The sequence below is a fragment of the Eubalaena glacialis genome, chromosome 3, assembly GCF_028564815.1.
Source record: "Eubalaena glacialis isolate mEubGla1 chromosome 3, mEubGla1.1.hap2.+ XY, whole genome shotgun sequence".
NCBI classification, from domain to species: domain Eukaryota; kingdom Metazoa; phylum Chordata; class Mammalia; order Artiodactyla; family Balaenidae; genus Eubalaena; species Eubalaena glacialis.
The window spans coordinates 61,565,694-61,592,354 of NC_083718.1; the positions used below are offsets into that span (position 1 = coordinate 61,565,694).

The 26,661-nt window shown below is 38.7% G+C and overlaps 1 protein-coding gene across 6 annotated transcripts in view; it reads right to left on the reverse strand.

The window, feature by feature from the left end:
* The window catches only part of DNM3 (dynamin 3), a 572,001-nt gene extending 549,375 nt beyond the window's left edge, over positions 1-22,626 (reverse strand). For all 6 annotated transcript variants that reach the window (XM_061185713.1, XM_061185709.1, XM_061185710.1 and 3 more), the window contains exon 1: positions 22,318-22,626. In XM_061185713.1, the coding sequence (XP_061041696.1) occupies positions 22,318-22,478 (161 nt within the window). In that variant the 5' untranslated portion in view covers positions 22,479-22,626. The remainder of the gene's footprint in view (positions 1-22,317) is intronic.
* Between the last annotated feature and the right edge of the window lie 4,035 nt (positions 22,627-26,661).

A 26,661-nucleotide genomic window follows, 5' to 3' on the forward strand; every position in this document is an offset into this window, starting at 1 on the left:
TTCCTAGGCACTACATCTGCACTTCCAGTAGTTCCCACCAATGGTGCCTAATTACGGCTTTATGATCCAAATGATTAGTGAAGGAAGCTGAATATCATATATGAGCTGCTGTAACTAAAATTATAGGACATGTCAGAACTTCCCATATTAAAAAATTAACTTGAATTAGCAGATAAAAACTACTATATATAAAATAGATAAACAACAAGGTCCTACTATATAGCACAGGGAACTGTAATATCCTGTAATAAACCATAATGGAAAAGAATATGAAAAAGAATACATATACACATGTATAACAATCACTTTGCTATACATCAGAAACTAACACAACATTGTAAATCAACTATATTTCAATTAAAAAAAATTAACAGGAGTCCATGTAAAAGTTACCAGTTCCCACCTTTAACAAGCTGACGGTTAAATTAAACTGAAAGTAACTGGTAATAAGTTGATTTCCGTCTTGAGGTAGCATGAAACATTTATCACCTATAAGCATTAGTTTTAATTTCTCAAACAATAAAAATAAGGTACAGCAGTAAAATATTTTAGTGATAATAACCCAGCATCATATCTCAGTGAGAACTAATGATTATCAGTCATGACATGAATCCATTTATAATTAAGTAAATGGAAAAAGAGAAAATAAACAACCAGAAAATTTCAGGTCAAGAGCTTAAGTTTCTTTGTGGATATGGGTACAGGAAAAACGTGGTTAGTATAAACTAGAGAAGAGGAATTCTAGAATGAAGCAGCAGAATTCAACAGTTAACTACATATGACAGATATAACTACCTGCTTCCCTTATGAGGAAATGCCTCTGAAGAAACAAACTCGGGCAAGGGTGAAAATCACACACTGTAGATCTTGGGAAACTTGAACTCTGCTAAGATCCTACGTGGCCAAGCAGTGAGTAAGCAGATGACAGTTCCTTGGGCATGTGGAGGATAGTACCAGATGGGGGAGTGCAAAGGAAATAGCACTTGGGTTATGTGCCAGGTGTTTTCACATACCTTAATTCAGAGGGGAAAGCAATAGCTTGTGCCCAAAAGCATTCATTCACAAAATGGTTTTCTCCAAAAGACCAAACATATGATGTTCAAATACACATCCTTAAAAAAAGTACATGCAAGAATAATTAGCCCCTGCAACTGTAGTCTGATAAATTATATAAAGGACACCAAGAAGCTTCTTTTGTTTCTTCTCATATGGCAATTGCTCTATCAATGAAAGAGAGAAAACAAAAAATTATGTTTTTCAATAGACAGAGGCTACTCCTTGCTTCATAAAGCAAGCCAGAGCTGCCAAGAAGCACTGACTTAGAAGAGAGCTAATTCTCCAGAAGAGAGCTAATTCTCCTTTCTTTCTGCCTGAAAAATTGCCTAAGTTGTGACATCTCTAACTCAATTATGCATGTCTATGAAGATGCCATTAAATAGGTGGATTTGAGTATTTCAAATAGATCTGGCAAGAAGCCATTTTTTGCTCAAAATTTTCCACTCGTTCACGCAATGCGCAGACTACAGTGTCAGGGTTGAAAACAGGAAAAATCACTTGGCTTGGCACCAAGTGTTTCAGGGCGTTTCAGTTTCTGCCCCTTGGCCTGGGCAGACCAGAGAAAAGATGGATGCCTGGCATGCCACGAGCTGTGCTCAGGATACCACTTGACACTCTCACCATGGAGGGTGGGTCCCAGGTCGTGAACCAAAGAATTCTAAAACTGATCAGCTCTAAAAGATCCTGTCTCTTAGGAAATAACATTATTCTTATTCAATCAAGAAGTACTTTTTAAAGAAACGCTTCACCACTAAAACTCTTTAACAGTATAGGGGATGATATTGGGTGGAAAAACACAATCATCAGTCATGCACTGAAGAGTAATTCATGAGTTGGACCCAATGTGAAGAAGTTTGGGGAATAATTAACCAATTTATTTTATTAACATCTTACAACTTATGTATACATAAGAGTGGCATATGATAAAAATCTATTTCTAAAGTCTGAGAGCTTTTCCAATAACTATAAAACATAAGAAAGCATGTATTTAAATGACAGTGGATTTTTTTTTCTTTCTTAGCTTATATAAAATAATGATGCATCTTAAAATTGTGGCATCTTTGATAAAATATGGTAAATGTATAAACATGCGATATATGATCAAAGGTACCACTGAAGTAGAACCCACAAATGCCAAATACTGGGATGATAAGAATTCCCTTCAACACTCAAGCATGTAAATTTGGGGCCTGTTAATAATTTCCAAAGTGGATTATAAATATGAAGTATAGATTATTCCAAGAAGAAGTTAGGTTTAAATAAAAGTAAATTCAAAGGAAATGCAGAAAAAATATAATACTGCAAGTATACAAAAAATACTTTGGGTGTATTTAACCTTAAGATTTAAGATTAATATACGAAAGTGAGACCATGTGCCCAGCGTCTCTCCATGGCATATTACTTGAGTATCTATTAGCAGAAGAATCATGGAATAGATGAACCATGGATGTGACCTATTATAGCCTAGCACAGATGTGACTTCTATATTCCAAATATTTGAGGTTCAAAGTATGAACAGCCATATTAAAATATAGGTTTTTTAGGGGAATTCCCTGGCAGTCCAGTGGTTAGGACTCCTTGCTTGCACTGCAGGGGGCACGGGTTCCATCCCTGGTCAGGGAACCAAGATCTCGCATGCCGTGCAGTGCTGCCAAAAAAAATTTAAAAATAAAAAATAAAATAAAATAAATGTTTAAAAAATAAAATAAAATATAGGGTTTTTTTTAATGAAATAAAATATAGGGTTTTTTTTAATGAAATAAAGTAATCATGGTAGGGGCAGGGAGAGGGGTATTCTTCAATTACTTAACCAGTAACCATTTCCACAGCAAACTAATCAGAGTTATATCAAATTTCAAAAGCCATCACCTCTCATGTGAATACAAGTTTGCTTCAAATCTGTTCCAAGCCTGATCTTCAGCTCACTTGTCCTCTGGGGAGGTCTGCCCTGAAAGTCTGACTCCTATCCCTGCCCAAACCATTTCAGGCTCTTCTCCACATGCTGTGTAGATTTCCTGCTGATTTCAAAGGCTGCACTCCATGTGTGGTTACACACATAGCGGAAAACTTTTTAAATGTTTGGCCTTTATTAGAACTTACACGCACCAAAGCTTTTAAGATAAGGCCTAAAAGCAACTTTTCAAACCAGACCCCAAAAATACATTCTGTGAGTGTTTTGACAGACAATGATACCTACTTCTTAGGATCTGTGTAACATCTCAGCCAATGTATGCAGCCCTGAAAAAAGTTACTGAACACTTACTGTGTGAAAGTTATAATATGGCATGCATAGGGACCTAAGGATGCAGGTAATGTGATTCATAGAAGCTTATAATGGGGCATATAAAATAATAATTGGAATATCCATAAGGCCTATTTAAAATATATAAGTGAGAGATACAGGGTACGAATTAGTGGTTACCAGTGCAGGGGCAGGAGGGGGCAAGGCGGGCAACAGGAGTAGGGAAGTGAGAGGAACTATTGGGTATAAGATAGGTTCAAGGATCTATTATACAACATAGGGAATACAGCCAATATTTTGTAATAACTATAAATGGAAAGTAATCTTTAAAAACTGTAGAAAAATTTTAAAAAGAAAATGAAAATGAAAAATAAAAAACGTAAGTAAGGTCTTTAAAAAAACATGAAAGAAAGTAAAATCAATTTAAGCTAGGAAATTAGAAAGGCTTCATAGAGGAAACAGTATGTAAACTTCAACTTACTAATTCCTCTGAATACAGTAGTGAGATCTGTGAGGGAAAGGGTAATCATTCTCATCTCTGAATCCACAATAGCTAGCACAATCCTTTGTTTATGGCAAAGACTCAGGAAAGCTTTTATAAATTGAATTAAAATGGGAGGAATAGGAAGAGCAAAAGCACTCTCGATTGAGGAAACAGTATGGGTAATGACACAAGGGAAAGAAATTTGCACAAGGAATGTTCCAGAGAATGGTACCTACAGTGTGTGAGAGGAATGGAAGATTATGCTGGAAAGTAGTTGGTGACCAGATCATGGAAAGCTTTAAATGTCATGCCAAGGAGTTAGGATTTTATTATGTTGGAAAAAAGGAGCTGATGATGATTAGGGTTGTGCTTTAAGAGAACTCTGGCAAGAGTATTTACGATGATATAGACAGGGGTTGACACTGGAAGAACTGAGGCTATTAAACAAGCTATTGTAATAGAGCAAGCAAGAGGAAAATAAGTTCGGAACTGAGACAACAGCAACAGAAGTGGAAAAGCACCGAGAGAGTACAAAGGCACCCTGAAGTAGAAACCCCACATTTAGTTGGTGTGGGGAGTGGAGAGTTGAAGAAAATATAAAAGTTTTAAGGCTTATTGATTAAGAGAAGAGAAGTCCATTAATACACATAAGAAATGAGCTATCTGGGGAAGATGATGAATCTATTAGTGAAAGTATGAGCATTTAAGTTGAAATTTCAGCATGCATCCACAATAAGGGAATGGGATCCAGGCTCAAGATTCCAAAGTCACCTGCCAAGCTGAACCCTGATAATGAATGAGATCACAGAGGAAGGAAGCTACTACAGGTTGTTATAAAATATGAGAAATTGCTCTTGCCTTAGCTCTAGAGGAAACTCTGTGAATATGAACGTTTCTTCCTCCTTTCTGGTAATAAAACTAAGTGATCATATTTCGCTTTTGCCCCTGACTACCAGGCTGTTTACATGCGTTCAAGTCCACTATTATGATAATTTTTGTTTGAAAATTTTCTATTCTCCGTTCTTTGGTCTTACCATAGTTACTTTTTTTTTGTCCTGCTTCTTCACTTCTAATCTTTATTGTTTCATTTTATGTGTCCAATATCTCTATAAATATTTGTTGAAATAAACAAATGAATATAGGAAGCCACCTCAAATCCTCTGTGGAAAAACAGGATATAAATAAATCTAAATTTAAAATGGTTTTATTTGCAGAGATGATAACTAACTTCTTATAAATTAAGGAAATGTTTCTCTCCAATTAAGAAAACTTGCTAGATTTTAAACATCTGTGTTTTAAAAGGGAAATTAAGGAATGATCAATTTCATTATAAAACAATTTAGCCTCGCAAAGATTCTCACTCTAAAAATCCAAGCTACATGCTAAGAAAAATTTTTCAAGCAAGAATTAGAAACTTTTGGCAAGCAAAATCTGAAAATTAAAGCATCTCTAATATAGTAATGCAAAGTGTTAAGAAAACACTATTTACAAATATTCAATTTATATATCATTTTTTAAAGAGAGAAGATACTGAATAAACAAGCCACACAATGACAACTCAACAATAAATGTTGTACCCCATTCCAAATGGAGGTGTTTGTACATGTATATTATGTATATTAGCTGTGATCTCTTTGTGCTTTTCTTGGTTCCAGCCTAATAGAAAAGTCCCTTTTCCAAGCTCAGGGGCCTCCACTTAACACTATGTTTCCTATGGACAACTGGGAGTTTGTCCTCTCCCCTGGCAAGCCTTATCATAAGCTCTGTTAGCTCCTTTCAACCAGTTACCAGGTCCTGTCCTCCTCACTGGCACAACTCCTTAATGCTCAAGCAGCTGGAGACCTTAATGTAAAATATGCAGAGAAGGTCCAAATATACATATTTTCCTTCTACGCCAAATGTATTCCTCCATTCACCCATCCATGGGTCCAAACCAGGAAACCTACAAGTCATTCTGAAGAAACATTACCTTTTGGAAAAACAGCTTTCAGTTATAGGTCTTTCAAAATCTGTCTTAAATGTTATGCCAAAAAAATGCAGCATTTTAAATAAAGCAAACGTCCTTGTGATCCTTGCATGGAGACCATCTCTTGGGCATGTTTTGCTACATGTAACTCTTTGCTTAAGCACTATTTTTAAAGCTCATTTATTGAGGAGTCTATGTCCTATGTCCTAGACATTTAGACTTTTTAGACTTTGAAAATGAAGACTTTGCAAATGTAAACTTAGAAAGCCACAAAACTTCAAGAGCCCTTGGCTTTTTGTGCACACAACACTGCCTTTCTGGATAATTCTTCTGTATTCAAAGAGCTCATCATCAGTTCCACAGAGCTCTAAGAATCTCCAGTCTTTCAACATACATTTAGTGAACATCTTCTACCTGTGAGTTTAGTGAAGGCTTCCAAGAAGAGATGAAAGCTGTATCTTGAAAGGTAAGTCGAGTTAGGCAGGCAAAAGGGAACCCAAAGAGCTTTCCAGGTAGATAGGAATATGTGTTAAGCCATGGAGACATGAAAGGCCTTGATGCTTTTTCTAGGAACTCTAAGTAGTTCAGCAGGACTAAACACCACGGTGAATGGGAGGAGCAGCAGGAGAGGAGAATGGACAGAGGCAGATGGCAGATCATGAGCGAAACAGTGTATCATGCTAAAAAGCTCGGTAACAGATTTTAACAGTAGAGTAACTTGACAAAACTTGCATTTTAGAAAATCCACTTGTTTTTGACTTATGAAAAGGACAATTTCATATACATTTTGAATATACTTCTCTACTGAACTCACACTCCCATTCCCTCAGATATTCTTTGCCTACGTTTTCCTTTCTTCTTTCTATTCCTCCCTCTCCTTCCCACTCTACCATCAGCTAATGCTGTCATCTTATCAAATTGGAACTTCCCTATCCTCCCCCATCAACTCTATGCACCAGCTTCTTTATCCTTTAGTTCCAATGGATGAGGTGCCCCTCCTCCTCTTGTAAGAGGTTTTCCACCACAGAACCTCTGGATTCCATCCCCCTGCATTTTCCCAAGGCTTTCCTGACCCTCCCTCCTGTCTTTCTTCCCTGTATCATCTATGTCTTCTCTTGGATCATTCCCACTAGCAAACAAAAATGCTCTAATACAGGGGTACCCAACCGGGACCGCACAGCAGGAGGTGAGCGGCAGTGAGCGAGCGAAAATTCATCTGCCACTCCCCATTGCTAGCATTGCTGCCTGAGGCTAGCAAACAGCCTCTTGATTTACCTGCTACATCTTTGGTCTCTCCTTGGCTCCCTTTGCAGGGTGCCTTTCTTCTGCTTTTCTTCTTTTTCCTCTCTTTCACATATCCTCTCCTGAAGTGATTTAATCTAATCCCTAAGGTTTTCTTTTAATTGAGATATAATTCACGTACCATAAAATTCACCCTTTGGAAGTGTACAATTCAGTCATTTTTAACATATTCACAATATTTTACAACCATCAATGCTATCTAATCCCAGAACATTTTCATCACCCCCAAAAGAAACCCCATACCCACTAGCAGTCATTCTCCATTTCCATACCCTGCCTTAGCTCCTGGCAACCACTAATCTGCTTTCTGTCCCTATGGATTTGCCTATTCCGGACATTTCATATAAATGGAATATGATATGTGGTCTTTTGTGTCTGGCTTCTTTCACTTAGCATAATGTTTTCAAGGTTCATCCACATTGTAGCATGTATCAGTACTCTATTCCTTTTTATGGCTGAATAAAGTTTCATTTATGGATATACCATATTTTGTTTATCCATTCATCAACTGATGTGTATTTGGGCTATTTCTACCTTTTGGCTATTATGAATAATGCTGCTATAAACATTCATGTACAGGTTATTGTGTATACTTAGGTTTTCATTCTTGTCGGTGTATGCATATGAGTGGAATTGCTGGATATTATAACTATATTTAACTTTTTAAGAAACTGAAAAATTGTTTTCCAAAGTGGCTTCACAATTTTACACTCCCATCAGAAATGTATGAGGAATCCAATTTCTCCATATCCTCATTGAAACTTGTTAATGTTCATCTTTTTCTTTTAATCATACCCATCTTAGTGCATGTGAAGTGATATCTCATTGTTGTTTTGATTTGCATTTCCCTAATAGCTAATGACACCGAGCATCTTTTCATGTGCTTATTGGTAATTTGTATATATTCACTGGAGAAATATCTATTCAAATCCTTTGCCCATTTTTAAATTGGGTTATTTGTCTTTTTATTAAGTTATAAGAGTTCCTTATATATTCTGGATACTAGTCCTTTATCAGATACATGCTTTGCAAAAAAAATAAAAAGTCTCCCATTCTCTGGGTTATCTTTTCATGTTCTTAGTAGTGTCCTTCGAAGCACAATAGTTTTTAATTTTGATGAAGTCCAAGTTATCTATTTTTTTTTGGTCACTTGTACTTCCAGTGTCATAGCTAAGAAACCACTGCCGAATCTAAAGTCATCAAGATTTACACTTGTGTTTTGCTCTAAAACTCTAAGAGTTTTATTGTTTTAGCTTTTGCATTTAGGTCTTCAATACATTTTTAGTTAGTTTTTGTATATGGTTTGAGATAGCATTCCAAATTCTTTTGCATGTGGGTATCCTGTTGCCCCAGCACCATTTGTTAAAAAGGTTACTCTTCCCACCCTGCACTGAATTGTCTTGGCATTCTTGTCAGAAATCAATTGACCATAAATGTAATAGTTTATTCCCAGACTCTCAATTCTATTCCATTGATCTATATGTCTATCCTTATGCCAGTACTATACTGTTTTGATTACTGCAGTTTTGTAGTAAGTTCTAGAATTGGAAAGTGTGGGTCCTCCAACTTTGTTGTTTTTGTTTTTGTTCTTCCAAGATTATAATACCATTCTTATAAAGGGGTCCACATGAAAAAGGCAAAGAAATGTGAAACACATGGTAAATGCGTGTAGGGCATGAATCACAGTTCAGTCAAAGCACAACAGATAACCTGGAGAAGCTGGGCCATTCAGGGCCTTTTATGCCATGCCAAGAAGCTTAAATTTTATGCTATTGGCATTAAGAGCTGAAAAGTTTTCACCAAGATAGTGACACCATTCAATTTTAATTTCATATCAATCATGCCATGGCTGTGTGGAAGTTAGATTGAAGAGTTACAGATGGGGAAGGCATTAAGTATATTGCTATAGTCCAGAAGATGAATGATGATAACTTGAACTCAGTCAACGGTTGTAGGAATTAAACATCACTGGTAGTAGGAATTAAGCATACATAGGTGATTAACTTCAGAAATACTTAGAAAGTAAATTAAGCTGTTTGGAGGTCATCAGTGACCTTGGCAAGGGCAGTTTCAGTGTACTGATGGGAAATGAAGACACATTTCTTTCCTTATCCACAGCTGCAGAAATAATAGGAACTGTGAAAGTAGTGATTAGTAGCTCCCAAATCTGGCTGCTTATCAGGAGCACCAGAAGAGCTTTTGGAAAAACACTGATTACTCTGGTTTAACTCCAGACCCACTGAGTCAGTCTCCATGAGTGGAGCCCAGGAACCCATATTTTGACAAGTTCCTCAGGTAAATCATACACACACATATCTATATACTTGCTTTGGGAAATGTTGAGATGGACCATTCTTTCATATATTAATTATCCCTTGTAATTCAAATCTACTTGGTTCCTGGGTTCAGAGAACAAGAGTTCAGATAGTAAAAGTTGGAAAAATAGTGAGGGAAGGAAAGAGCTAAGCTAACACAGCTGAAGAGGGCAGATGTTAAAACAGGAGAATCATAAGTAGATTTATATCATTAAAAAAATGGAAGGGAATTACATCTAATATCTTATAATAACCTATAATGGAATATAACCTGAAAAAAAAGAATCACTATGCTGTACACCTGAAACTAATGCAACACTGTAAATCAACTATACTTTAATTAAAAATTTTTTTAAATAAGTAAAAATTGTAGAGAAGTACAGGTGAGAGAAAGGATAACTCAGAAACCAAGGCACATGGGCTACAAGTATTAGTTTATCAAGCTAAGAGCATTAGTTCAAACACAGTCAGTATTATCTCATAAGTGTCAAATAGAAGTATTTCTAAAAGCCATGATCTTTATGCCCAGTACCAACCCATCTTAAGTCAGGTCAACAGTTTTCTTAGTGAAAATTCAATAAAAATTAAGTACATAAAACAGAATTGTGCAAGATACTATGGGGAATACCAGTAGGAGTTTGCAGTCTGCCTCAGGGACCACAAACTACAATAAGTCAGTCAGAAACCTTGAAGAGCTAAACAGCATGGAACTAAACTTAGGGAACCATCCCTAAGTCATCAAGAGGTCAGAAAAGGCTGCAATCTGTGACTTTTGGCCCCATCTCAACTTATCAAATTCTTATACTCTCCTGCTCATCTCAAACCCTACCTCTTCGATGAAATCTTTCCTGGACTCTCCAAAGAGATGTGATATTTTCCTTTAAGCATTCAGACCACTCTGTACCTCTAAAGACACCCAAATTCTATCTAAACTTCCATTTCCAATAATAATCATAAAGTTATGTGATAGCAAGAATCTTCAAAGTCAAGAACCTTCAGAGGCTCCACCTGCCTCCCTTCTACACCATGCCAAGAAGCCAGTCAGTCTTTAATCCCCAGCATCTATCCTTCTGGTGATGGAATACTTACTGCTTCACAGGCAATTCATTCCATTTCTTAACTGTTTTGTTGAGCAGTTTCCCTTACGTTAAGTTTAAATCCGCCTGCCTATAACGTTCACCCATTTGTTCTAATTCAGTCTTCCAGGGACATACAGAGTCAATCTCCAATTAACAGCTCCTCAGATATTTAAAGACATCATCCTGACCCAGCCAACTACTTTCTAACAAATGCCTTGCATAAAAATTGTTAGCCTGGTTACCCTGATAACAACAGCATGGTGCATATCAATCCTGTACCCTTCTGGGTCACCAAGTTCTTTGAAGGAGCTGCTATACACATAGAGCCTCACACAGTTTCTGGCATGGAGTGGACTCTCAAAATATGACTGTAAATGACTCAGTGAGTGAACAAATCCACCTGCTATTAGAATTTTCAAACGTATTCTTTCACAACTGGTTTAATCATCTACCTACAACCAAACAAGTTTATTAAAATCTCTCTGCCCTCAAAAATCAAATAAATGTAATATAAAGAAAATATATACTCAGAAATAATTTGTCAGAAATGCAGGTTAAACGAAACATCTTAATAAATAAGAAACCTCAGTGAGAGAAAGACAATTTTTACTATTTCTACTATACGCACTCTTGAAATGTCTGAGTTTTTATCACATACACATATTCCTTTTTCAATTAAAAGACAGTCAAAAGAAAAAAAAAGACAGTCAATTTAACAAAATAAAAATATTAAAATTATCTTCATTTTAACTCACCTAGAGAAATAGTATAGTATAGTGTGAATTTTGCCTTCCATAATACATCCTACCACTGAAATATACAATAATAAATGACTAGAGGTAACATTAATCTAGTCCAGAGGCATTCAACAATTTTGAGGACAACCATAGTAAGAAATACATTTTATACTGCAGCATGGTACACATATACAAATATACAACTAATACAAAAGATTCACCATACAGTGCTTATCATCACTGCCTGGAAGGTACTCTGATACTTTTTTAAGGCTGTTGCAACCCACTAAATTGATATCACATCCCACTAGTAGGTCACACCCACAGTTTGAAAACCTCGGATCCAGTCCAACATCCACCCCATCCTCAACCAATTTATTGATGAAGAACGTATGCTTCAGCTTGGATAAATGTATAGAATCACGTGGTTAGTTCATTCATTTAGCTCCTGCTATATGCCAGCACTATGTTATGGAAAATGACCAATGAAACACAGCTCCTGACTTCATGGATGCTGCAAACACTTGGACAGAGAGACAAGGCAACCAACTGTACAGTAAGATCCCTGTGCAGTGAAGTATGAACAAGGACCACTGAAGAGGGGCTCTAAATCAGACAGGGAGAGCTGCGGAAGACCAGTGGGTGACAGTAAAGACCAAACTAATCCTAGCTCTCCTTGCTTTCTGCCATGTTGCCTCAGCTTATCTGCGGTATTTCTTTAACAAACATCCAGGGGACACCTACCGTGGGTGTAAATCAAATCCACCTCAAACTAGATAACTCACAAATACTCCTAACTCCCTCAGCAGTAAGATTCCACTGTGTTCTTTCTTCAAATCTTTTCTCCTCCTTTAAATATATGAAAAGAATGGACCTCAGTTTTATTAACTAGGTAACAGAAACAGACACACATACACACAAAGCTCTAAGCCTCCTCTGGATAACCCAAAGCTATTCTTACACAAAGCTTCTGAGGCATACCTAGCAACACAAAGATAATGTAATACCAAATGGAATCAGTTAACTAGCTCAGAGCTAAAATTGGAGGTTAACAGTTGTGGAAATGTCAATCAAGTCAGGATATGAAACTTTCCATTTAAAATAGTCACTGGGGGACTTCCCTGGTGGTGCAGTGGTTAAGAATCTGCCTGCCAATGCAGGGGACATAGGTTCGATCCCTGGTCTGGGAAGATCCCACATGCCACGGAGCAACTAAGCCCGTGAGCCATTTAGAAAAAAAAATAAAATAGAGTCACTGGGTATTAGTTCAACACCTACTGCAAGAATTTTGATACTTCTCTAAGGTCTAATAGCACCAGCCACTATTATTTTTCTATCTTACCTCCTGATCCCTTGTCTGTAGATCATTTCTGTTCCTTGGCCTTAGCTCATATTCTTGCTAAGTCGTCCTGCTTCTCCAATCAGACTCTCTCAGTTGTTTTTCCCACTTCTACTTCCATCTTTGCCTACAACTTCATCTAACATTTCCAAAAGATAAAGATATGCTAAGAATGGTTTATTCCATATCACAGAATCAAATACTTTGCTTAAAGTTCATTCTCTAGGAGAACATATGAAAATAATTTCAGCAAAATTCATTTTAACTCTATTATCTCTATGTTATTAATTCTACTATGTTCATTATCTCTGGTATTTGCCATTTAAACCCTAGCATGTCACTTAACTTCTAGTTCAATCTTCCACATTTCTAAATTGAAGTTAATAAAACATGCCTTTACTATGCTCTCAGGGATATTGTTAGGATTAATAAAAGAATAAATGAAAAGTACTTTGGAACTCTTGGGAGGGAAGAGTATACAAACGGGATTTATGTTGTATATATCTGTTTAAAGAAAAAAAAGTACCCTCAGGTGATGCAAAATGTGGGAAATGCTTTCTTTTAAAAAGGTCCAAATATACTTTAAGTTAGTCTGATCTAAAAGTTAGTATTTTGATGCAGCTGTGATTTTTCCCACATGCACAAAAAAGAATTTGCAAATACACATTATTATCTATTCTCTCCTAAATTTGCTTTTGTTTCAGAAAATGCCCAGTCTAGATAAAAAACTTAAACTAATAGCTATCATTTATTGATTGCATTATCATAGACCAGGCACATTACACACTACTATCTATCCTGTCTCCTAAATTTACTGTTATTTTTAAAATAGTTAGAAAACATCCATTCTAGATAAAAGACTAAAGCTAATAACCATTAAGTGGGTTCTGGTAGCAATTCCAACATGGGGAGGTGGTTTTCCACACCGACAATAAGCAGTACGCCGGACACCAGCCGGGTATCCTACAATTCAACTCAATTCTGACACTATCTACCTGGAGAAAGCATCAGATTTCACAGGTTGACAGCTCAGTTCCACAAGACCGCCCTCTCCTGCAACTTCAGGCACCAATCACAACCCCCGGTTGTTAGCTGTGTTTCTAACCCACCAGCTACAGATTGGATGTTCCCATGACCTCCTCCTTGATTCAGTCAACTTGCTAGAGCAGTTCAGAGAACTCAGAGAAGCATTTTACTTATTATACTACTGGTTTATTATAAAAAGATATATATAAATCAGGAACAGCCATATGGAAGAGACATACAGGACAAGGTACAGGGTAAGGGTGAGGAGCTTCCATGCCTTCTCCAGGTACACCACTCTCCCCAAATCTCCACGTGTTTGCCAACCCAGAAGCTCTCTGAACCCTGTTCTTTTGGGTTTTTTTATGGAGGCTTCATTACAGTTATGATTGATTAAATCATTAGCCACTGGCAACTGATTCAACTTGAAGCCCCTCTCCCCTCCCTAGAGGTTGGGGGTGGGGGATGAGACAAAGTTCCAACCCTCTAGTCATGTGGTTGGTTCCACTGGCAACCGGCCCTTATCCTTGGGTGCTTTCCAAAAGTCACCTCATTAACCTAACAAAAGACACCTTTATCACCTTCAACACTTAGGAAATTCCAAGGGTTTTGGGAGCTGTGAGCCAGGAACTGTGAACGAAGACCAAATATATTTGAGAATTATATTGATATTTTGGTCATGTGAATGACAAAATATATATTCTTCTTATAAATCACAGTATCACAGCAATCATTTAATAAATGCTTATTATGAACCATACACTTTACATTATCTTACTTGGAACTCACACGCACATAAAACAATGAAGTCTGTATTATTGTCCCTATAATGCAAATGAGGAAATTAAGTCCCCGTGAAGTTCAATGCCTCGCTGAGGAGCCATGTGTGTATCCAGTATAGAGTCAGCGGTGGGACGGACACACCTATCAGCAAAGCCAGCACTCTATCACCAGAATATGATGACTCCTTTTCAAATATTGGCTTTTTGAGGATCTAAGAAAACAAATATCTTAAGTAAGATTAGGTACCCATCAAATTACTTATTTAAATGAATTAGTCTTTTCAATTTCAAGCCAGGGAAATGATAGACAATGAGGTCCTTAAGAAGCCCTACTAACTTCTAATAGGTATGTATGTGTTATTCCCGGGGATATCATGACCTTGAAGCTCTGGGAAATGAAAATAAGACATTGTCACAAAGCAGCACTGAGACACACACACTTTAAACTCCTGGAAATAGAGAATCTTCAGCAGGGATTTTAGAAGAAAAACAAAATCTAAAGCAATCCTGTATCATTCATAAAATTCATGGACCAAATAAGTCATCCTTTTCCTCAACAATTATCTTGCCTTTCTTATTAACATTAAGAATTTAACGCAACATTAATGCTTGTTGAAACTGTTAAAATAATTTCTATGACATTGATGGGCCTCACCCAAAGAATACAAACACAAAGAATATGAAACAGGCAAACTGAAAGGTAAGGATTTGCTACCCAAATATATATCTTATTTATTACTTTTTTTAAAGCATGCTCACTTGTTTTGTTTTTTATAAATTTATTTATTTATTTTTATTTTTGGCTGTGTTGGGTCTTCGTTGCTGCACGTGGGCTTTCTCTAGTTGCGGCGAGCAGGGGCTACTCTTCGTTGCAGTGTGTGGGTTTCTCATTGTGGTGGCTTCTCTTGTTGCAGAGCACAGGCTCTAGGCACGCGGGCTTCAGTAGTTGTGGCACACGGGCTCAGCAGTTGTGGCTCACGGGCTCTAGAGCGCAGGCTCAGTAGCTGTGGCACACAGGCCTAGTTGCTCCGCGGCATGTGGGATCTTCCCGGATCAGGGCTCAAACCCGTGTCCCCTGCATTGGCAGGCGGATTCTTAACCACTGTGCCACCAGGGAAGCCCCACATATATATTTTAATTTACAAAAAATCTCACCCCTTTCTTTAAATGGTAACCTTTCCATTTATATTACTTATTCATACACAACTTTTCAGAAGCTTTCCTCGGCTTAAGCAAGGTCAATCAGTGACCAACTCAGGCACAACTTTCTAGATATGCCCACCTGGTGTGAAAATATTAATATTGTGTGAAAACATCCACTATTTCATGTAGTCTTTTCCTGGGCCCATCTGTTTCCTAAAAGTTACAATTTACTCTAGAATATATTATCTCAGCCAAATTACCTGGTCTAAGCCTGAGAAAAATCCTGTTCCCTGTCTCTTTACCCTATTGTGTATGGGGAGGAAAAAATCATTGCTGGTCTATCATCAAGAAAAGTAATGGAGGGGAGTATCAAGGAGGAGGAAAGAGTGGTCCAATGGAAGGGAATGGGAAAAGGAGGTGGAGAGGATGAGAGGGAGGTACTTTAAAACAATAAGAGGAGGAAGAGAAAATGATGAACTGCCATGGGGCTCCCAGTTCTGAACACCAAGTTCCAAACTCAACTGTGATTCTATTTCTGACCTTGGGCAAATCTCTTGTTTCTCTGCATCCTAATGTAGCTCCAAGAAGTGACAAAAATTAAACCAGGAGAAAGTTTCTTACAGAACCTAGTGAAAAGCCAGTCCTCACTACTGATTTAAAAAAAGCTAAACCAGCTATGACCAAAAAAAAAACAAAATCGCCAACCTGGTATTAATAAACCTTCTAATTTTCTGGAACAGTGTTTAATGCCATAATACAAATCATTTAGTATCAACCTTCCCTTTGCCTTTACCCTCCTCTCTTTCTAAATACATTCTATTCTCAGGTTTGCCTTTAGAACATTTTCCCTGACATTTTGTCTTCCACTTACTCCACTACTTTAACTAAATGCCTTATTCTTAAAGAATAGAATTCCATCTCCCTTAAGTATTAGTGCCTTAAAGATCCTTAGTGAGTCTGATCTATCCCACCTATCTCAATGCATCCAGTTATATTTTTAATCTCTCCAACCTCTTTTCTTTCCTGCTACTCTTCTCTCAGGCCCTCTCCAACATACAGTGTCTCTTTGTGATTAAGTGACAGTCTAAATTCAATGCCTTGTTGTCAAGTCAGACACTGAGACACAGATCACCAACTCCCTGCTTTGACATCGATACTTCAGTACATGCAGCCTTGAGCTAAAATGATACCGGCTGCCAAATGACACCAAAATCTCAAATACTGTCTACTTTCCACTATATCACAATTCATTTTCAGAACTGTAGTTTTTCAGAGTTGTTTTCTTTTTCACAAAAATAAAGTGACATAGTATAAATTATTTTGTCCCATTTAGTTTGCATTATACCCAACTGCATTCATTTTACAAACTTTTTGAAAGTTGTGGTCTCACAGCTTATGCTGTCAGTTCTCTTTTTATATATACATCAGCTCCTATACATTTATACTTCCTTCTACATTCTTACCCAGTATACTTAGAACTCAGTAATACATGCTCATTGACTTTCCTTGCCCACATTTCTCAAGAGTATCAATAGGAGTCATATCCAAGGCTAAATCCCAGCTTGGCACTTGCTAGCCATGTGACCTTGTACAAATTACTTGTCTCTCTAACCCTGAGTTTCCTCCCTTATTAACATGGGGATGTGAAAACAAGCTACAGAAGACACGGAATGTGTATAACAGAATCCAGGCCTGCAACCAAGTAAAGTGAAGCAAATACTGGCCTCCTTCTTCCTTCCACTTTATAAAAATGTGTTTACTATAACATAATCCTTTAGAATTTTTAAATGAATGCTGAGTGTGAGAAAAAGCAAAGCAGACTTAGAGATGGGCAAAACTTTGGCCATATAGAAAATAAATTGAATTGTTCTATACGGTACATTAGCTCAGAGTTCTCTTGACTTGGCTCTGGTGGAAGAGAAAAAAAATCATCTATTTCTTTTAGCTGCTTGCAGTCCTCTCTCAAAATTAATCATAATAAGTAAAACAGCATAATTTAACTGTACTTATTAGCCCTAGCACCAAGTACTTACTACCTAAGACAAACACTAATATACTAAATATATGTCCCATTGGTAAAGAACCCAATAGCCTACCTTCTAGAATAGCTAACTACTAAGTTTCCATTCCTCCAAAGTTTTGGATGATGCCTGCCCAACTTCATTCTTAAAGAAGTTAATGGAGTGCATTTTTTTGATATCTGTTAATCATAAGTAAATTTCAAAACAGAGATATCCTATGAAGTCCAGTTCACCTAGGTATATTGCTTCTAATGAATTATTAATAATTAAGTTGATTGTTATAATTAAATCCTACCAATTGAATTTGTGATAACCTAAAAGTATATTACATAATGTGAATTCAACAAAAATATCTTTGTAATTTCAGGTTTTAGCAATTCATTGTTGGATGAAACAAAGTTTATGTTTCTGACACTTCAGTTACATAGACCCTTGAGAACCATGAAGTATGATTTTCAACAATTATCACATTTTAATTGTTAGCACCCATTTATCTAATAACTTTAATACTTGGAAGCCATTTGTTGAAAAATATTCACTAATTCAGATGCTTGCATATTTTTAAAAATCTTTTCCTTCAATACAAACGTATTTCTGAATTAAGAAGTTTACTAATATGCATGCTCTATGCCTAATCTTATTTGCAATTAGAGAACTCTTACCTCCTCAATTTTTAATACTCTCTTGAAATCAGTCAAAGGATTTAAGAATAAATTAGTATCCATCTAAGACATATAAATGACTTTGGATTTTTGAAAAATTATCTGGTCACGTCCATTCAACAATAGCATCAAATGGCTCACTTTTAAGGTTCTCCTGCGAAACAACTCTAATTTGATAATCAACATACCCATCTTCAGAAACCTCACAACTAAATAAATAAACCTTATATGACATTTCCACATTGAAATGTACTCCCCTCAACATAGTCACTTTATCCTTTATTTGATCCCCATTAGTCAAAAAACCTATTCTACTTGTGCAAAATTGAAAGTCTATTTACCATTTAGGCTAGAAGAAAATAATGTGAATCCTCTGCCTATATAATAAGCATTGAAGAACTAATGTTTCTAACAAGTATGTCATTAAAAAACATTTACACCTTAGCAACTAGTACAGTTCTCACTTAACACCTCTATAAACAAGTTATATTCCCTATCAACACACACTTAAATAAATAACCCAGTTATATCCTAGAGCTCCCTTCAAGAATGTCTAATATAGTAAAGAAAAAAACTTATCTTTTAACTAATGTTGCTTCTGCCTAAGGGGTTGCCTCAAATCCTCCGTGAAATGAGGCAAGATAGACATACATAAATAAATATGAATGAAATTACTAACATAGCAGTTTCTTATTATTTTAGGTGGTGATTTTAAGTGTGATCAAAGAAAGAAGTTAAAAGTATTTATCAGAGGAACTGGTAAATCTCAATATGGAGGGGGTTCAATACAGCACAGAGGTTTTAGAGCACAAGTATAGAGCCCAGATACCTCAAGTTGAATCCTAGCTCCACTGTTTTTATGTTAAATTTGCCTTCAGCAAGTTACTCAAAGTCTCTAAATCTCAATTTCCTCTTCTATAAAACAGAACTCTTAAGAGTACCCTCCTCTTCAGGGGTTTATGAGAATTCAATGAGATTATCCATGTAAAAGCATCTAGAATAGTACCTGATGCATAACAAGTACTCCATAAATGTTGACCATTATCATCATCAACATCTCACTGCACTATTAAAAAAATAAAGGGGGTGTGGTGTAAAAGTAGTTGAATAAATTCTTCTGTACACAAACCAGACCAATGGGCAGACCCCAAGCCATCTAGTGAACCCCTATATTCAGACCATGAGTCTCAGCTTCTATTCATTAGACCTTAAGCTGTCTCTCACTGAGAGCATTATATCTCATCTGAACACCCAAAAGAACAATCTGGTTACCCACACTATATTACACTAATATGTAAATTCATCACTTCAGCAAGAAAAATCACAAACAAGTAGTTCATTCATGATTCATTTTATTCATAATAATCTCAAACTTGTCACTCCCAAAATTGGATTTTAGAGCTACAGTTAAATGAAGTAACACATTCACATCCAACTTCACTCAGTGGTGTCAAAAAAATCAATATAAACAAACAAACTGAGAGGAGAAGAGATGTTTAGTCCACTAAACATGGAATGTTAAATATTAAGGAGAAAATGCATCATTATTTTGAAGACCAGCTTAAACGATGAGCAAATGCTTAATTTACACAAGTAATGACCCCTTGTTTTATGACTGCGTTCAATAACTGCACAGAGGTCAGAGTCTTAAAATGAAAACAGCTACATGTAAAAGAGGAACGTTTCATTCTTAAAGAAAAGAACCTTATCTTTATTGGAAAATTTCTGGATAATAAAAAGATAAAAGGTTATAGTAGAATACGAGTAGTTTTTTCCACCTAGGATGAATCTCGTAACAAATTAGAGAACTCCTTTTTCCCTAAGGTTGGTTTATAATGAGAAATTAGATTCCTCAATAATTCAATGACCAAAACCTTTATTAAAGTCAAATGACCTTTTTAATTAATTTTCTCCTAATATATAAGCTCTGCTGGCAGGTGTCATCTCTACAGATAATAAAGCATTGCTATATTTACTAAATGAGTTTTTCCCCTTATGTCCATCCTTTTCTTTGACTTGACATTCTTACAGTAATTAATTATTGGTAAAGCTTTAAAAAGTATAATAAATTACTAATGTATTCTGGTAAATGATGTCCCTATTTTTCATTCTATCATAAAAAATGTTCAAGCTACAATATTTTACTCTTCCAGATTTTTTAAAATTCTCATTTGAAAAGAGGATAGCTAGTGAGGAAAAATGTTTACAATTTTATTACAGCATTAATGAATATATTCAGGATTTGAAACTCTGAAGAACAGAATTAAGATACATGCATAAAATTGACATTAGCTTCAAAAGCTCTTGCCACAAAAAGTGCATTTATAAAACAGACTCATTCAACTAAATATACTAAAGATGCATAAAATACGGCCACTGCATTTGAATTACTTACAATTTTAATCTTTAAGTATTTGTTTAAAAAACAAAAGTAGCTAAATGACAAGTAAGGCATCCTGTTAAATGCTCGGGAGTTTGAAAACCCAAAAATACGTTGTCATCAAACCTCACCTTCCCTATAGATACTTTAAATTTAGTGAATTTCATTGGCAATAAATCAAAGAGAGTAAAACCCTTAAGTATGTGACTGTTCTGTGTACATGTTTTAAATCACATATTCATCCATCTCTTCACCATAAGTCTATGATGACGTAGGCAAAATGCTTTACCATCACTTTTCTCATCACTCAAATTAATGATAAAACCAAGCAAAGTGATTAAGTGACTTAGTCAAAGATACCAGCCAACTGTCAGCAATTTTACTTTTTTTTAGTTAGGTTTCTTAGCTTTCTAGTTCAACAGGAAAAACAAAAAACAAAAAAACCCCTAAGAGTATCATCTGAGAGAAAAGAATATACACTTTATGGATACTAGCATTCCCAAATGAGATATGGGAATATCTAAATTTTACACATCACCAAACACTAACAAAAAAAGAAGGGAAAAACAAAAAAAAAAAACAAAAAACAGGAACTTTCTGAATCCCAAATAAAAAGAGTAAAGTACAATCTCTGTATTGTACCCTCTCTGGCCCACTCTCTCGGCCGTTGTACATTTCTACCTGGTTTACTGCTAGGAAACAGATTTCGGCTTTCATAATGCTTTCTAATGGGCTTTTCTTAGCAAATGTCTACACTGCTCAGGCAAGGCCGTTAAGGTAACTTAATCTCTCATGAATTGCTCAATGGAAAAAATACTGATTCCCAATTTAAAAATTAATTCTTTAGCTTTTTCTGAATTAAGAGTAACTACGAACCCGTAACTATAATTTAGATTCAGCGTGTTAACTTGAAGGCTGGCAGGACAAATAAAAGCTTAGGGAACCGAAGATGATGCTGGGGGAGGGGGCGCAGAGAGAGTGCGAGAAAGATGCTCATCCCTTCCGAGATGATGCAGGAATGACATGGCACCTGGGCAACACAAGTCCACGTCCACCCCCCCCCCCCAGAGTCTGTGCCTCGGTTTCTCTGACATATGCCTGGATCTGTGAATAGGCGCACACGCGAACACACCACCTTTTATTCTTCGACTTCTAGAGAGGAGAATGGTGGGGAAGCGTCGCGGGTTAAAGCCTCACCACAACAAACGATTTCTTTCTCCTCGCACCCCGCCTCCCCTGCTAGGGGCAGGCGACGACTGTCTCGAACAGTAGACAGCTGACAGGAGCCGAGAATCAGGGCGAGAAGGAAAGCATCTCCAAGGGGGGTGGGGGGGGGGAGGGGCGGGGAAATAAACCCCACAGCCTTGCCGAGAGCCTCCGGGAGGCTGACTAGAAAAGGAGGAGGATATTGAGCTGGGAAAACAGAGAGGGGGACTGCGAAGCTCCCGGGCGCGCGACGCACCCAGGCTGCCCGGGGCTGGCGCACATCGGGCGGGGGAAGTCGATGCCGGGGCGGACCCCCTCCCCCGACTCCCAGACCGGAGGACCAGGAGGAAATGGCTTTGTATAGCAGGATGAAAGGCAGACAGGGGGGCCGCCAGGCGGGGAGGGACAGAGGATGCCCGGAGCCGGGACGACCCCGCCCGCCTCACAGACACCTCCGCTCTTCCCTCCGTTCCACCGCAGCCCCTGGTCCAGCCTCGCGCTCCCGCCATCCACGCTCGAACGGTCCGGAGTGGGGTCGCCCCCACCCCCACCGCCCCACCCCCGCGCCCTGCACGCTCACCTGCCCACGAAGTTCTCGAGCACCGAGCTCTTGCCGGCGCTCTGGCCGCCCACCACGGCGATCTGCGGCAGCTCCAGCAGACAGCTCTGTCCCAGCGAGGAGAAGGCGTCCTGCAGACGGTTCACCAGAGGGATCAGCTCCTCCATCTCCCGGTTCCCCATTGTGCCTGCGCCGCCGGCTGCCCGCTAGACCCTGCTAGTCTCTGCGACCTGGCGGGGAGCCGGGGCCGCGCAGCCCTCGCCGCCGCTGCAGCGCTCAGTTCAGTCAGCCGGGTCCAGTCAGACGTCGGATCCCGCCACCGTCCGGCCTCTAGTGCGCTCCTGACAGCAACGGCCCCAAAGCGCGCCTGCGCAGGCGAGCGGGGGCGTGGCCTGGCCCCGCGACCGCCCCGCCCGCGGCGCGCTGGGCGTCTGCTTTGCCCTAGTATTCCCAGCCTGACATCCCAGAGCGGCGCGCACGCACTGCCTCCCAGCTGCGGCCAGATGCCACCGCCTCTGTCGTCTGATTTCAAGGCTCAGGAGCAGAGTTACAGCACTTGGTCAGAGAATGGCATAAAATCAGCAGCAGCCGGCGGCACTGTTCCCTTTCAGTGGCTACAAAGCCAAAGTCCAGTGGAAAGCCCTACCACCGGTAACAAGTCAGCACTGTCGCCAGCGGCAGCACCTCGGCTGCCTCCACCAGTGCACCGCCTCCAGAGTGCACCTCCCAGAAGGAAATCTCTCGTTCTCACGCCCCACTCCAGAACCCTGGCTCTTCCTGGGGTAGCCGGCCTTTTGGAGTCTAAATTCTTCAATCTGACATCCATTTCAGGCCCTGCGTAGTCTGACCCTGCTTAATCGTTCAACTTTAACGGCTTGGTCCTCCCGGCCCCATCTAAGGAAAGGTGGAGTGCGTCGTGCTTACCCCGCACCACTCCTCTTCAATCTACCAAGCTCATTCTGTCCTTTGCGACCCCTCATGCCATTTCTCCTCCTAATCTCCTTCTATAGGCTCTATCAATAAACATGCACTCTGCACCCATTCTCTTAAGTTTAGCAGACTGAGAAGAGACTGTACGTTGGGTCCTGTGCCTTGTGATGGTGACACAAAGGATAAATGCATGATTCCCTTAGCCTCCTTAGGGGGATCCTCTTTTCAAATACTGATACTCCTCAGGATTTAATTCATGGACCTTTTAGTCTACCTGAGGACTTCCCATGGCTTTAACTACACATAATGGCTAGGGACTACAGAATCTAAATAACTAGCCCACCTCTCTCTTCTGGGCCTTAGACTATATTCCCGTTGGTCCTAGACCTCACTGCCTGAATTAATTTATCCTCACTTCTGACTTAATTTATTCAAATCTGAACTCATCTTTTCTAGTCTCAACATTTAATGCTATAAATTTCCCTCTAACCATAAAAATACTTGTATAAAAATGTCCATTATAACCAAAAAACCAAGAACCCAAATGTCCATCAAAAGGTGAATGAATAAACAGGTGTGATATATGCATTCGGTGATAGATTCTCAGCAACAAAGAGGAGTGGATTCTGATACAGCAACAACTTAGTTGAATCTCAGATGCATTATGCTGAATGAAAGAAGCCAAAGTACGTATTGTATGATTCCACTTATGTGAAGTTCTGGAACAGGCAAAACTATTCTACAGTGACAGAAGTCAGAGCAGTGGTTCCCTTTGAGGGGTGGGGATTGACTGCTAGAGGCATGAGAGACTTGTGGAGGTGATGGAAACGTTCTATATCTTGATTTGAGTGTGAGTAAACATTTACCAAAACTCATCAAACTAAACATTTAAGATCTGTGCATTTCACTGTAAATTATACTTCAACTTAAAAAAAAAAAAGAAGAAGAGAAAGACAAAACAGAACACATCATCTTCTCCAAGGTAGGTGGGATGTCTGCTCAACAGACAGCAATGTCTGCTTTTTCTAAGAATCACTCCTCCATCTACCATATGGTTGAAGCCAGAGCAGTCATGACAATAAAATGGCATTAAGGCAATTAACTGTGCCGTGGCCACAGCCTGATGCACCAGGGGAACACTGACTCAAGCTGTATCAATCAGAGCCCTTTCCAAGTACTACAGAATTCAGAGAGAGAAAGAGAGAACTATGGAACTATGGTTAGTAATGTTTTCATCTACAGAAGGGAGATGCAAAAGATGCTGGTCTTCAGAGAGAGAAAAATTAAAAAATACAGAAAGAGAGGAGCAGAGAGAAGTCCTAAGATACTTGTGTCCTCATTCTAGTTAATTTCTGAGGCTCAGCTACAAAGAGTCCCACCCAGTCCCAGTCCAGAATCTGGAAATCATTCTAACTCCCTTTCTCTCTTTCTCCCTCATCCCCTACCTCAAGTTGGTTCCCAAATCATGCCCTTTCTACCTCCCTGGAACCCATCTCCTCCTCCTCATTTTTGCTGTCAGTGCCTCATTTTTACTGTGATTGGTTGAACAGCCACCTTCTATGCTTCCCATGTATAGGCACCCTGAATAGATCTTCACATTGCACTTGACATGTTGCATTGAGTCTTAATTTACATCTTTCTCTTCCACTAACGTAGTAGGCAGAATAATGCCCCCCCCCAAATTATGTCCATTCTAATCCCTAGAACCTATGAACATCTTACCTGACATGGCAAATGAGACTTTACAGATGTGATTAAATTAAATAGCTTTGAATGGGGAGATTATGCTGGATTATCTGGATGGGCCCAGTTTAAGAAAAGAGAACCTTTACCAGCTATGTCAGAGGGAGACATGACTACAGAAGAGTAGTTACAGAGATGCAACTTTGCTGGCTTTGAAGATGGAGAAAGCGGGGACCACAAGCCAAGGAATGCAGCCTCAAGGAGCTGGAAAAGGCAGGAAACAGATAATCCTTATCCCCAAGAGCCTCCAAAAGGACCACAGCCTTGCCAACACCTTGGTTTTAGCCCAGTGAGACTAGTGTTGGACTTTTAACCAACAGAACTGTAAGATAATAAATTTGTGTTGTTTTGAACCACTATGTTTGTGGTAATTTGTTATAGCAGCCATAGAAAGTTAATACAACTAATGACAAGCTCCTTGAAGGCAAGATCCATCTTTGTGATTCTCAATGCCTAGCACAGTGCTTGGCACCTAAGACGACCATAGTCTATTGCAGACAGACATAAATTATTACAACACAATGTAATAAGTGTTCTAAGGGTGTGATGGCCTGAACTGTCTGCTCAAAAGCCATATGTTGAAGCCCTAACCCCCAGTGTAGCTGTATTTGGAGTAAAGAAGTAATTAAAATTAAATAAGGTCATAAGAGTGGAACCTTGATCCAATAGGATTAGTGTCCTTCTAAGAGGAGACACTAGAGAGCTTGCTCTCTTTCTCTTTCTGCCATGTGAGGACACAGTGAGAAGACAGCCATCTACAAGCCAGGAAGAGGATCCTCACCAGGAACTGAATCAGTCAGCACCTTAATCTTGGACTTCCAACCTCCAGAATTTTGAGAAAATAAATTTCTGTTGTTTAAGCCACCCAGCCTATGGTATTTTGTTATGGCAGCCCAAGCTAAGACACAGGGTTTGTTTAAAGGAACACGAGATGGAAATCTGAGAGTAACAGTTCTGTCTGGAGAGGGTCATGGAAGTTTCAGAGAAGAGGTGACTCTTGAGGTGAGCCTTAATGAGTCTGTCCTGCACTCGGCTATGTGCTGTGAGGAATATGAAAGATTCAGAAGCACTCATCCTTGCCTCGAGTATCTTGCACTCCACTCTAGGAGACAGTGCTACCATGCATTAGAGAATGTATCATCCTTAGATAAATTTGAATTTCATGTGCACTGAAGCAATGCCTGTCATCTCGATTCTCTAGAACTTAGGAAAAGTCAGTCCCACCCACCTCCTTCAAGAAATCATCCTGAACTAGTCTTGTTAATTGCTTTCCTTCTTTACTTCCCATTTCCAGAATCAATCCTACAGTAACATGGAATCAAGACAAATTAAACACACAGAGACACACTTGACACCATTTGCTCATAAATTACTTTGGATAAAACAACTAACAAGGGAAAACTTGAAAGCAAAAAGCAGGGGGAAAATTTTGACAGGGAGACAACCTACACCTTTGAGAGTGAATGCGAAGCTGAAAAGGGGAGCCTGGTCAGGCACCCCAGCTTCCTGACTGTATCACACGATCATCTCAGCCCTGTTTCAACACCAGTAATTAATGCCAACTCTTGCTCTCTAACTATTACACTTGTTTCCACACCATCTTCCTAGCAAGGCAGAAGATTGCAAAGGTTAACAGCCTTTTTTAGGCATGGCTCTCTAGCTAAGAAATTAGAACTTTTTATAAACACTTCA